This window comes from Eretmochelys imbricata, chromosome 3 (genome assembly GCF_965152235.1).
Source record: "Eretmochelys imbricata isolate rEreImb1 chromosome 3, rEreImb1.hap1, whole genome shotgun sequence".
NCBI classification, from domain to species: domain Eukaryota; kingdom Metazoa; phylum Chordata; order Testudines; family Cheloniidae; genus Eretmochelys; species Eretmochelys imbricata.
Genome location: NC_135574.1, coordinates 83,979,093 through 83,993,313, shown reverse-complemented (window position 1 = coordinate 83,993,313; position 14,221 = coordinate 83,979,093). Strand labels below are relative to the sequence as shown.

General features: G+C 44.7%; 1 protein-coding gene across 1 annotated transcript in view; it reads left to right on the top strand.

The window, feature by feature from the left end:
- The window catches only part of AK9 (adenylate kinase 9), a 226,801-nt gene that overhangs the window by 118,869 nt on the left and 93,711 nt on the right, over positions 1-14,221 (top strand). The window contains exons 24-25 of the mRNA XM_077812135.1: positions 310-522; positions 2,767-3,057. Of these exons, the coding sequence (XP_077668261.1) occupies positions 310-522; positions 2,767-3,057 (504 nt within the window). The remainder of the gene's footprint in view (positions 1-309; positions 523-2,766; positions 3,058-14,221) is intronic.

Here is a 14,221-nt window from a genome sequence, read left to right as displayed (position 1 = left end):
AATTTGGAGATTGTTTGGGAGCTAGTTTGTAAATTTAGCAGTAAGTATTTAGAGTATCCTGTATTCAAACATTTGTAATTAGGAATGAGTGTAAGATATAAAGTTTGGATTGGGTCTGGATTTCAAATGCCCTAGAATTCAAGGGAGTGTTTAGATCTGGAGCTTTGCTTTATCACTGTCTCTGAAAGTAATGTACTGTAATGCACTTGAAATGGGAAGTATGTGTACAGAATATTTTATATATAATGTTTTTCTAGTTGATCCAAAGACTTCTTGACAATTTTCTCTAAAACCATTGTGTATTATCAGGATGAAGATAAAATTAATGAAAAGAAGAGACACATGGGAGACACCAAACACTTTTGTCCAGTGAGTCTGAAGGAGAACTTTGTCCTTTTCCCAGGGATTGCTGAACATGGAGCTATATATAGAGAAAAATTTTACTATTTTTCAAGTCCTGAGTCCAGAGAAAAGTTTTTGGAGAACCCTGAGGAGTATGTGGCTCACAAGGAACCATTACAAGTGAGAAAATGTTAAAACTATTTAAAATAGATTGTTAATAAGAGGTTGATATTACACATAATTTTCCATCCTTCATTACAATTATTTTTGTTGTTGTTTCTGTGTTGCTGCAAGTGTGCTAGGCACTTCACAGAAACAAGAAAGATGTGCCCCCTCCCCAATGAGTTTACAATCTAAATGTAGGCCCAACACAGTAAATAAAGGTTATGAACAAAGGGGGTGTCATAAATATAAAGGGAAGGGTAACCACCTGTCTGTATACAGTGCTATAAAATCCCTCCTGGCCAGAGGCAACATCCTGTTACCTGTAAAGGGTTAAGACGCTCAACTAACCTGGTTGGCACCTGACCCAAAGGACCAATAAGGGGACAAGATACTTTCAAATCTTGGTGTGGGGGAAGGCTTTTGTGTGTGCTCTTTGTTTATGCCGTGGTTCTCTCTTGGGACTGAGAAAGGCCAGACAGAAATCCATCTTCTCCAACCCATCCTAATCCAAGTCTCCAATATTGCAACCAATATAGGTAAACCAGGCAAGGCAGATTAGTTTATCTTTTCTTTTATGGGAATTTTCCCTGTGTTAAGAGGGAGGTTTATTCCTATTTTCTGTAACTTTAAAGTCTTGCCAAGAGGGGGATCCTCTGTGTTTTGAATCTGAATACCTTGTAAAGTATTTTCCATCCTGATTTTACAGAGGTGATTTTTACCTTTCTTTTTTTTTTAATAAAATCCTTCTTTTAAGAACCTGACTGATTTTTCCATTGTTCCAAGATCCAGAGGTTTGGGTCTTTGATGATTTTGTAACAAATTGGTTCGGATATTATTCTCAAGCCTCCTCAGGAAAGGGGGTGTGTAGGGCTTGGGGGGATACTTTGGGGGAAGACGTCTCCAAGTGGGCTCTTTCCCTGTTCTTTGTTTAAAACGCTTGGTGGTGGCAGCATACTGTTCAAGGACAAGGCAAAGTTTGTACCTTGGGGAAGCTTTTAACCTCAGCTGGTACGAATAAGTTTAGGGGGTCTTTCATGCGGGTCCCCACATTTGTACTCTAGAGTTCAGAGTAGGGAAGGAACCCTGACAGGGGGAAAGGGAAGGTGTCACGGGGTCCCTGGGCGATGCTCTGGAACTGCTCCCTACGAAGCCAGTCAGGACTCTGGGGAAGTCTCCTTTCTGTGAGCAGACTCTTCAGGACACACAGCTCACACAGCTTCCACCTTCCTGGGTCTGACCTCGGAACATTCAGCATCCTCTCCCCTCCGTGCGCTTCCCACAGCGAGTCCGCCCAGGTGGGGTCCTGGGGAAGCCAGAGGGTCCTGCCCCCCAACTCCGCAGTCAGACAGGACTCTCAACCAACCAGTAAAACAGAGGTTTATTAGACAACAGGAACATGGTCTAAAACAGAGGTTGTAGTTACAGAGAACAGGACCCCTCAGCTGGGTTCATTTTGGGGGGCAGTGAGCCAGACAACCACGTCTGCACTTCACTCCACATCCCCAGCCAGCCCAAACTGAAACTCTCTCCAGCCCCTCCTCCTCTGGGCTTTGTCCCTTTCCTGGGCCAGGAGGTCACCTGATTCCTTTGTTCTCCAACACCTTTAGCTCTCACCTTGCAAGGGGAAAGGGCCAGGCCATCAGTTGCCAGGAAACAGGGTATTGGCCATTCTCTGTGTCCAGACCCCTGCACACACCTGCCCTCTAGGGCTCTGCAACGATCATACACCCTTATCCCACCACCTAGATACCTAAGAACTGCATAGGGGAAACTGAAGCACCTCCACAATATTCAGAGGAAACATTAAGGACTGTCCCGCTTCGTCACAGAAGGGTAGGGCAAAGATTTACAATAATATTACATGCTTACTCAGTAAGACATATACACATTTTGATGGCTCTGTTAAAGTAGTTTTTTGTTTATTAATTATTGTTGTTAACTCACTTCTCATAAGTGAAATAAGGATCAGAGGAGAATGGGAGTGGGTGGGGGTTGAAATAAGAATAAAAAGGGTGAAATAGAGGGGTAGAAGGGAAAGGGGTTAATGTACTGTTTTTTATCTACTGTATATGTAATTCACTGTAGTTTTAAACATTGAAATGCAAAATGCATGTGTGCTTATGCTGCTTTTGAGAGTACTTTTTTTTATATTAGAGGCCCTGAAATTTAGGATTAATTCAACAAAGTGTATACTACCATAACTTAAGTGTACCCTAGTGTAGAAATTGTTATAAAAGTATTCTTAATTCTTTCTGGCAGGCTCCTCCCTTAAGAGTGTGCCTGCTGGGCACACATGGAGCAGGTAAAACTATCTGTGGCCGATGGCTAGCTGACAAATTAGGAATTTTCCATATTCAGTTTGAAGAACATCTACAGGAAATGATCATGCCCAAAACTCAAAAGAGAGTTGGACTTGAATTTGACGAGGAACCTGAGGAAGATCAGATTGACATGGAAACTCTCTTTCAGGAATTGGGAAACACCTCTCAGACCAATACAGAAACTGAAAGTGAAAGTGCACATGAAAATGAAAATAACAAAAATAAAGAGGTATTAATAGTAATTAGTAGTATCCTTTTTTTAAGAGGCCAAATACTCAGTATTGCCAGTCCCAAGAACTACAATCCATTTCCTATTACTGTCTTGACTCCCTCCCCTCCTAATTTATTTCCTTGGATAAAATAGTTTGAGAACCATTGATTAATGCATCATGATTCACACTTGCACAGAGAACTTATTACTTTTAGGACTGATGTGTTACAGATGTACATAGTAAACCACTTTACGTTAACTTCTGCTTTCTGAATTTAGCTGAACAGGGTGCAGAGGAATGCATCAGGAGAAGGGGTCTTAGACAAAATTTTTCACTTTTTAAAACTAATTAATTTTAGCTAATGGGCAGCTAACTAGTAACCAAAATCCTTAGCAAGCACAGTGTAATGTGACTTGCCTTCATTAAATATTTCAAAATAAAGTTAAACGTTGAAAGTATTTGTAATATTCCAAAAATGATCCTATAATGAGTGTTTCCATGCAAAAACTTCAATCATTCATATAAACCAGGGGTGGCCAACCTGAGCCTGAGAAGGAGCCAGAATTTACCAATGTACATTGCCAAAGAGCCACGGTAATACGTCAGTAGTCCCCCCATCAGCTGCCCCTGCTTCCAGCGCCTCCCACCCACTGGCAGCCCCGCTCATCAGCGCCTCTCCCTCCCTCCAGATCAGCTGTTTTGTGGCGTTCAGGAGGCTCTGGCTGGGAGGGAGAGGAGTGAGGGCACAGCAGGCTCAGGGGAGGGCACGAGAAGGGATGGAGTGGGGGCAGGGCCTGTGGCAGAGCCAGGGGTTGAGCAGTGAGTACCCCTGGCACATTGGAAAGTTGGCACCTGTAGCTCCAGCCCCAGAGTCGGTGCCTATACAAGGAGCCACATATTAACTTCTGAAGAGCTGCATGTGGCTCCGGAGCCACAGGTTGGCCACCCCTGGTATAAACAATGTCACAGTAAAAACAATAGGGTATTGGTTTAGCTTTTTGAAAGAAGCAACACTTCCCTGATCTTCCCCCCCACTCTAACTTCTCTGCCCAAGACTGGGCAGCACTCTCCCACTGTACCTCCCCCCTGCTTTGGACCCCCACTACATTCCCTTGTATCCCCTAAATATGCCTCCTGCTCCCCCCCAGTGCCCTCTTTTCCCCTCCATTTTTGCTAGGGAGGCCATTCATCCAGTTTTAACTAGACAGTCCTCTTTTTGGGTGATTTGTCCCCTGTCTGGCACAAAGACAAAACTGAAGTGTTTTGTCTAGTATTGGACAGCTGATGCCATTTTTAAGAGCACAACACTTTGCCCCCTCCATCATGACCTCATATGCATAGTGTACACAAATTCACACAGATAGAGCAGGGTGGCATGCTCTTAAAAATGGTGCTTATGTGGTGGGACATTGCATGCACTGTGCGTATAAGGTCACATCAGTGGGGTGGAGCAGCACACTCTAAAAAATGGCACCCCCTATGTGATGTGACTTTGCATGCACCATGTATGTGAGGTCACGCCAGCAGGGGTGAGGTCACGCTTTTCACAGAAGTACCAGAATATCCTGTATTCAGGTAATACGTGGTGGCCATCATATACTTTTCAGTGTCTCTACTGCCCCTCATAGTCTCTGGTTCCAGTCTAGCCCTCTGAACCATAGAGTGACAGTCTGTTGCCTTTGAGCATGTGTGATGGGGTTTACAGGTACCATACTAAGGTTAAATGAATGGTGAAGCAGTATTGAGCCAAGAAAGCCCTACCCCTCAGCAGTAGCCCGGCGTGCTGCCTATGGAGGACCTGCTTAAAAGAGAGGTCTGGTGGGGTGAACATAGAGGAGAGTCTGGCTGCAAGAAGGCAGACAGGCTGCAGCTGCTGACCAGAGCCATTTACAGGGGAAGGACCAGGACTGTGAGTAAAACTCAGCTGGTTTCCTCCTTACCCGTTTCTAAGGGGGAAACAACTAAAATATGATGGTGAGCTGGGAAGCGTCCTCCCACACCCAGCTGAAGGCCTGAACTACTGAGACTGTGTAAGCAGAAGGCTAGTGCTACACCCTAAACTGAAGAGAAAAGAGGAAAGATAGAGAGCAACCCAGGGGGAGGCGGCTCTGGAGTGGCAGCCGAAACGACTGAGCCACGCCTTGCCTCTCTCCCCTTGGCCCCTGGGCCAGGGACCCCCTTCCTTTCTTTTCTCCCTCAGCTGCCTGAGAGACCCAGAGGTCTCTGGGGGAAAGGGTGATGAACAATGATCTGACTGCCATGCCCTAGACTGCCTGGAAAAGCTGCCTTAAGGCTAGGGTTGCCAACTTTGACTGGATGAATTCCTGGAGATTTCATCACATGACATCATCTTTAATTAAATATTAATCTTTAATTCCTGGAGACTCAGGTCAATCTGGGAGGGTTGGCAACTGTAGGCTCAGAGAGACTGTTTTCTGACCACTAGGCCTCCTGGCCCTTGAGAGAAGCCTGTTCCAGCATGGTTCAGTCTCACTGAAAACAGTAGCAGACAAGTTTATTAAGAAAAAGAGTACTTGTGGCACCTTAGAGACTAACAAATTTATTTGAGCATAAGCTTTCGTGAGCATAAGCTACAGCTCATGAAAGCTTAGGCTCAAATAAATTTGTTAGTCTCTAAGGTGCCACAAGTACTCCTTTTCTTTTTGCGAATACAGACTAACACGGCTGCTACTCTGAAACCTAACTTTACTAAGAGTAGCCTAACTTCCACATGCAGAGAGACTGTAGGGAAATGGTGGCCATCTTGCTGCCTTCAGTCCCATTGACAGTAATGGAAATGTTTACCATTTTGAATGAGGGAAAATTCATGAGCTGGTAGCCTCTCATTGTGTTACATAAGAACTGCCATACTGGGTCAGCCCAATGGTCCATTTAGTCAAGTATCCTGTCTCCCAAGAGTGGCCAGTTACAGAACTTCAGGGGGAATGTACAGAACAGGGCAATTTTGTCTTCCCTTCCCAGCTTCTGGCAGTCAGAGGTTTAGAGTCACCCCTAGGATGAGGTTCAATCCCTGACCATCTTGGCTAATAGCCACTGATGGACCTATCCTCCATGAGCTTATCTAGTTCTTTTTTTAACCCAGTTATACTTTTGGCCATCACAACATCTCATGGCAATGAGTTTCACAGGTTAATTGTGTGTTGTGTGAAAAAGTATTTCCTCATATTTGTATTAAACCTGTTTTCATGAGACAAGTTAAAGGAAACAAAATTGCTACAGTCAAAATAAAATTGCAAGAGTTGGCAATACTGGATATAGAAGAACAGTTTGCAGGCTACCTGTAATTGTTTTCTGCACTATTATCTAGTTTGGCATAATAAAAATAAGCAATAACAATTCTTTCCACTAAAATCTAATGTAGCTGTTTACAATGTTCATCGTACAATGTGTCAAATACTTTTCAGAGGGAGATAAAATAGGCAGAATGCTCCCTAGAATTGGGTACAGGTACCCTCAAAGTGACTGACAGATAAAACTCATGAGTGGAGGAAAGCAAAAGCAGAGTGAGGGAAAACTGAAATTCAGAAGCAGTAACTATGCAAATATATATTTGCATAGTTATATAACAAATAAAAACTATGTTAAAGGAACATAGAATTAATGTGAATCCTTGATTAAGCCTCCTTGAATATATGCATTATTATTCAGTCTTTAATTACAAGGTCACATACCGTTTTTTCACATTCTGTACACAGGGTGAACCTGATGTGGGGATGAATCAGGATAGTGTAGTTAAGGAGGCTGTTGTCTATAGGACAGCTTCATTCAGACTCCAAACTGACGAACAGTTAGTGACCATCTAGGACAGGGGTTCCCAAACTTGGTTTGCGGCTTGTTCAGGGTAAGCCCCTGCTGGGCCATGAGATGGTTTGTTTACCTGAGCATCTGCAAGTACAGCCACTCGCAGATTTCAGTGGCCGTGGTTCGCCATTCCCAGCCAATGGAAGCTGCGGGAAGTCTGTTTGGCAGAAGTGTTGAGCCTCACAGCTGCAACTGAAGTAATTGGGAACTGTGCTTTGAACATATAAAATGCTATATAATGCTACCTACTCTTAAAAAAACAGGTTCTAGGCATCTCAAATTGGGCATGAAAAAATAGTGAAATTAACCTCTCTGTGCCTCAGCTCCCCATCTGTAAAATGGGGAAATTACTATCCTCTTCACCTCACAAGGATGATTTGAAAGTAAATTGTTTGTGGAGCACTCAGTTACTATAGTGATGAGCACCATAGAAAAGCACATGAGGAAACAACCATTACCATTCAAACCTGCTTTTATATTTTTAAATTAAACCTGTGATTCTCAGCTAATCATTCCAGGAGCAGGAGATTTAGGAAAAACACCACATATCATGAGATTCTTGAATAAAATTATGAGAGTTTCCAATACTGTACCATTGACCCTAAGTGCCCTATACAGAGGGAATAGGCTATTATGTAGGAATTTAGCTCACACAACTCCTGTCTAGATATGAACTCGTATTAACCATGTAAAGTATAATGAAAACTCTTCAAGCCATAGTTTGGTATTATGCATCAAGTATAATTCATGAATTTATTTGGTACCTAACATGAAGTAAATCTTTACTAACTCCTCACTATTCTCCCAGCTAAGGAGATCTAGATGGTAATCTCTTCAGAGCATGTCCACATTATCCCTTTAATTAGCTAAAGAGATAGTTGTAGTGTAAGGCACCTTTCTTCTTTGAGGAGTGTCCCTGTGGGTACTCCACTTTAGGTGTCTTGACGCCCTGCACTTGTAATCAGAGACTTGTGGTAGCAGTGCCCAGTTGGGCCGTGCACACACTGTAGCTGTCTCGCACTGCTCTAAGCAGTTACATAGCATTGCACAGCCAACCATCCCCCAGTTCCTTCTCTATTGCCTTTGGCTTGAGTCGGAGTGATCAGCAGTGCCCTCTCTGACCTCATATAAAACTTATAGTAGATAGTTTATAGTGATAGTGTTAGCTTAATTGTAGTTAGTTTCCCTATCCCCTTGCCTGACTAATTTCTTTAAAATTAAAAAAAATATAATCCTTTTCCTTCCATGTCTATCCCTCCTTCTCTGGTAGGTGTACAGCCTTAGCCTCAAACAGGGTTTACCCTATTTTTTTCTCTAAGAGATCGACTCTCTCAGACATGTTCGGCTCACCCGGCTTTAAATGCTGCCTGACTTGCAGACTCTCCATACCAGTCTCTGACTGTCACGCTCAGCGTCCACTGCCTTGGCGGGACGCACATTACACAGAAGTGCCCATGCTTCAGAAAACTGACAGCTAGGACAAGAAAAGCCAGGGATCTCCAACTGCCACTCCTCATGATGGCGAAATCCCTCAGGACAACCTCCGACCCTGAGTCCAGGTCACTCACTGGCCAACGGTCACCAACGGCAGCCTCTGTCGGGGTTCTGCTTCAACAACAGCTGCCAAGGAGCCTACTTCTAGAAATGCTACCATAAACAGGTCACAGACATCCTTGCATTGAGAATTGCCTAAAGAAAGCAATCTCCAACTGAAAAATCTGCCCCGGTACTGATGGCACCGAGACCGCCAGACTGCGAGGCACCAGGAACATCCAGCACTGAGAGTTCCCGAAGAGCTAAGACCCTATGTGGGCAGGCTCTAATGGAGGTTCACACAGCAAAGTGAAACCTTCCAGCTCGGCACCCATGGAGCCAAAGAAGATCTCGGCACTGAGTGGTACAATGACGCCACCCCTGTTGTAAATATGCCACACAGCTCTAAATCCTCGGCAGGGGTAGCTTCAACTCATGCTCCCGGGCTGTCCACCTTGCCATCTCCAGCATCAAGCCTCATGGTTCCACAGAAATTCATGAGGCATGCAGACCTGATAGTGGCTTCAGTGCCTGAATCTCCTCTACTCAGCATCAAGGGTACCCCATCCAGATAGGTATCAATCCAGCTGACTACTCTCTGCAGGTCAGTGCCACCTATCTCCAGTGATGAGGAAGAAGAGGATGATGCAATAATATATACTCCTCGCCATTCCTCACCCAAGCCAGGATCATCTCATCACCAACCACCTGCAGATATACAAGGATGGTATGATCACCCATAGACACCGCTCCCCATACCATTCCCACTTAACTGGTCATACTGGGATCCATGAACAAAGTCTAGGGCCCAAAACCGCAAGCCCCCTAGCCCTACTAGGTCCAGATCAGCTCTTTCACCAACTGTCCCAGCACCCTCAGAAACACAGGAGGAAGACACTGAGGAACCTGAAGACACAGCCAAACATGACACTTGTCGCCTACTCACCTCTCTTTGTCATCACTGTACGAAACCATAATACCACCACCAGCCGCTACTGGGGATGATTTCAAATACTTTCAGGAACTCTTCAAAAGGTAGCCGAATCCCTAAACATTTCACTAGAACAGCTACCAGAAGCCCAACATAAGGTCACAGACATACTCCAGGCTTCCCCTTCGGCAAAGATAGCTCTGCCAATTAATGACGAAATCATGGAGCCTGCAAAAATAATCTGGCAGACACCTGCTACAGCACCACCCCCGTGTAAAAGGTCCAACAAAACATATTACATGTCAGCAAAAGGGGCTGAGTTCCTATTTACACACCCCACACCAAATTCCTTAGTAGTGGAGGCGGTCACCCAAAGAAGGAAACAACACCAGTCCCGAACAACCCCATGTGATAAGGATTGGAAAAGGCTAGACTTTTTCACATGGAAAGCTTATTCCTCAGCTACACTTCAGTTCCGCATAGCCAACTATGTGGCCCCACTAGCAAAATATACACACAATCTGTTATCCAAAATGTCAACTTTTATTGAAAAATTATCAGATGACAAAAAAGAACAGTACAAGGAAAACATTTCTGAAGGGTCTCTGATCACCAGGACAGCTCTCCAGGCCACCCTGGACTCTGCAGACATGGCAGCATGATCCCTCATGACATCTGTGGTCATGCATCGTGCATCATGGCTCCACCTCTCTGGATTCTCAAGGAAGGTCCAGGCAACAATCGGGGACTTACCCTTTGAGGGGCAGAAACTATTTGCAGACAAAACCAATGTCTCATTACACACCCTAAAAGACTCAAGGATGAACTTAAAGACCCTTGGCATTTACATACCTGCAAATAAAAACAAACAGAGCCTGTTTTACAATAAGAGATTCCGGTCTACGCCATACTCTCAGCCCCAAAGACAGTACGACCAAGGGCGGAAACAAAAACAGAACAGATGTCAGCGGAACCAAGATCAGCCTTCGACGTCTCAATAATCTACCTCTAGACAATCATTTTGAAGGTGTGGTCGAGGGCACGAGACCTCCACTGTCTCTGACTCCGGAACCAAAAATGGTCCCCTGTCCATTTGGAGACCGTCTGTCACCATATTACCCAGTTTGGAACACCATCACAACAGACAAATGAGTTTTAGAGATTATCCAAAAGGGCTACTCCATCCCCTTTATTTCTATCCCACCTACTTATCCCCCTTCCCCAGCCCTTTTCAGGGACCCCCTCACGAGCACCTGTTACAACAGGAAATAAAGCACCTTGTACAATTAGCTGTCGTGGAACCTGTACTCTCACAACAAAGGGGGAGAGGTTATTCATATTACTTTATAATTCAGAAAAAGACTAGATGGTAGGGACACATCCTCCCATCCTGAATTTACAAAAACTCAACAAATTTGTGAGAACACAACGTTTCAAAATGGTGACTCTCTAACCACAATAATTCCAGCATTAGAGAAGGGAGATTGGCTCTTGGCCCTCGACCTTCAGAACGCTTATTTTCATATTACCATCTACCAATGACACAGAAGATTCATGCTAGGGAAACAGCATTTCCAATACAGAGTACTACCCTTTGGCCTGTCCTCTGCCCCAGCAGTTTTTTTCCAAGGTTCTTGCTGTCATTGCAGCTCACCTATGCAAACATGGAGTAATGATATTTCCATACTTGGACAACTGCCTCCTATGGGCACCAACAGGGCAAGAAGTGATAAATGCCACGCAGAGCACGATAACCCTTTTCACGAACCTAGGGTTCCACATAAACATGCAAAAGTCCACACTGGTTCCCGTCCAAAAGTTGGAATTTGAAGGAGCCTGTCTCAACTGTCTTAACAGCAACGCTACCCCAACAACACTTCCTCACCCTAGTCAATCTAATTTCAACGGTGAGGGACACTGCACAAACATCAGCCAGAACATGTTTACAACTCTTGGGGCACATGTCAGCAACAACATTTGTTGTCAAGCATGCCAAACTCCACATGAGATGCTTGCAGGCCTGGCTTCGAACAGTGTATATACTGCACAGATACTCTCTCAACAGACACCTCACAATGCCATGCAGAGTAAAAGACTCGTTAACATGGTGGACACAACCAAATAACATCTGCTTAGGAGTCCCTTTCCATAAAAGAACTCCAACCATGACAATCATAACAGATGCTTCCTTAATAGGTTGGGGGGGGGGAACATCTACTCAATAATACGGTCCAAGGCCCCTGGTCCCCAGCAGAGTCGAACCTTCACATAAACTTACTGGAGCTAAGGGCAGTCCAAAATGCGTGCAACCACTTTCTTCCTCTAGTCAAGAACAATACCATCAAGATCCTCATGGACAATATAGCAGGCATGTTTTATATAAACCATAAAGGGGGAGGATGATCATACTCCCTATTCATAGAATCATAGAATATCAGGGTTGGAAGGGACCTCAGGAGGTCATCTAGTCCACCCCCCTATGTACAAAGGCAATACTCCTTTGGAACTGGTGCATCACCAACAACATAGAGATATCAGCATCCTATCTGCCAGGATGTCAAAATACAACAGCGGATCTCAGAAACCCACAAGTGGGAGATGGATCCCTGAATTCTCAAGTCCATATTCAAACTATGGGGGTTCCCCACCATAGATCTATTTGCAACAGCTCAGAATGCCAAATGCTCACAATACTGCTCCAGAGTGGGATTGGGACATCACTCCCTAAGTGATGCAATCCTCATAAAATGGGAAGCCCCATTTTCTCTGACCCCACTCCTAAGCAGAGTCATTTACAAGATCAAGCAGGACAAATCCAGTGTCATTCTCATTGTGCCCAGATTGACCCGACAAACGTGGTTCCCATACTTGCGTCAGATGGCAGTGAAAGCGCCTCGAACCCTTCCCTTAGTACCTCACCTTCTATCACAAGATGCAGGATGCGTCTGTCACCCCAACCTCACAGTAGTCAACCTCAAGGCCTGGTTACTCCATGGCTGACTGGGGTCAAGAAGGCCTGTTCTTGAGGAAGTAAAAGATGTATTACTGAGTAGTTGGAGACTAAGTACAAGAAAGACATATATCCACAAGTGGAAATGATTCTCCACCTGGTGCCAAGATAAACAGTTCTTGCCACAGTTGTCCCCCCAATCAAGGATCCTGGACTATATACTAAGACTTAAAAAATTGAGGCTATCCACATGCTCCATAAGAGTACACTTGGGTGCCATTACCTCCTTCCATGACAAAGTGGACGAAGTCACTATATTTGCTCACCCAATGATTAAACACTTCCTTAAAGGCACTGAAAACATTTATTCCACAATAAGAAACCCTACACCCATGTGGGACCTCAACCTTGTTCTACACGGACTCATGGGAAAGCCATTTAAACTCTTTGCTCTTTGTTTCACTTATCCATGAAGGTGGCTTTCCTTATTGCCATCACGTCTGCCAGATGGATGGAAGAATTGGGTGCCTTAATGGCTCACCTACCTTATACAACATTCTTTAAAGATAAAGTAATTCTATGATCGCATCCTAAGTTCATACCTAAAGTTGCGTCCCCCTTTCATTTGAACCACCCATTTACTTCCTTGTATTTTTTCCTAAGATACATGCGGATGGGAGGGAGGCCTCACTCCACACATTGGATGTTCTCAGAGCATTAGCTTTCTACATTGAAAGAACAAAAACATTTAGAAAATCACCTAGACTATTTGTTTCCATAACAGAATGTTCGATGTTCAAACCATCTCAAAACAGAGACTATCCAAATGGATAATCAGGATGTATCCATTTTGCTACCATAACAACAATCTACAACATCCGCCAGGAGTTCTTACACAGTCCACCAGAGCACTGGCAGCATATGTTGCCTATCACTGACATTTGCAGAGCAGCTACCTTGACATCAGTCCATACTTTCACTAAACACTATGCTTTAGAGAATAATCAGCATCAGATCCTCACTTTGGACTTACGGTTTTATCCACTGTCGATAGATCAACTCCTCTGAGGGGCACTGCTCAACAGTCATCTAAAGTGAAGCTCCCACAGGTACACTCTGCGAAGAAAAAGAGAAGGTTACTCACCTTGTGCAGTAACTGAGCTTCTTCAAGATGTGTGTCCCTATGGGTGCTCCACTACCCTCCCGCCTCCCCTCTACTTCAGAGTTGCAGGCTGATTCTCTGAGAGAGAGATGGAACGGGGACAGTTGGCTGCACACCACTATGTAACCACTCGGAGTGGCACAAGATGGCTATGGCACATGCGTGGCCCAACTGGGCACTTCTACCACAAATCTCTGATTACAAGCACAGGGTGTCAAGACAGCTAAAGTGGAGCACCCACAGGGACACTTCTCTAAGAAGAGGAGACGGTTACTCACCTTGTGCAGTAACTGAGGTTCTTCGAGATGATTGTCCCTGTGGGTGCTCCACTACCCTCCCTCCTCCCCTCTAGTTCGGAGTTTCAGGCCAATTCTCTGAGGTAGAGAAGGTAAAGGGGGATGGTTGGCTGCACACCGCTATGTAACCACTCAGAGCAGCGAGAGATGGCTATGGTGCACATGCGACCCAATCAGGCACTGCTACCACGAATATCCTATTACAAACACCGGGCGTCAAGACACCTAAAGTGGAGCAATCAAATAAGGAGGTGCAATCAAATAAGTCTGAGAATCACTGCTCTATACCACCTCTGAACTGTCTTGGCAAAGGGGGCATAGCTAGATCAGAGCTAGTTATGCTCTGGTGATCCCCCATGGCTGGAAAGGATCCTTGGGGACTGTGGAATGGAGCACAGTTTACAGTAACTCTGAAGTTGCTGTAAATTGGGGGAAGTAAAGAGTAATTGGGGCCATCTTTGCCTCTGCTTCTCGGGTCCCCCATGGA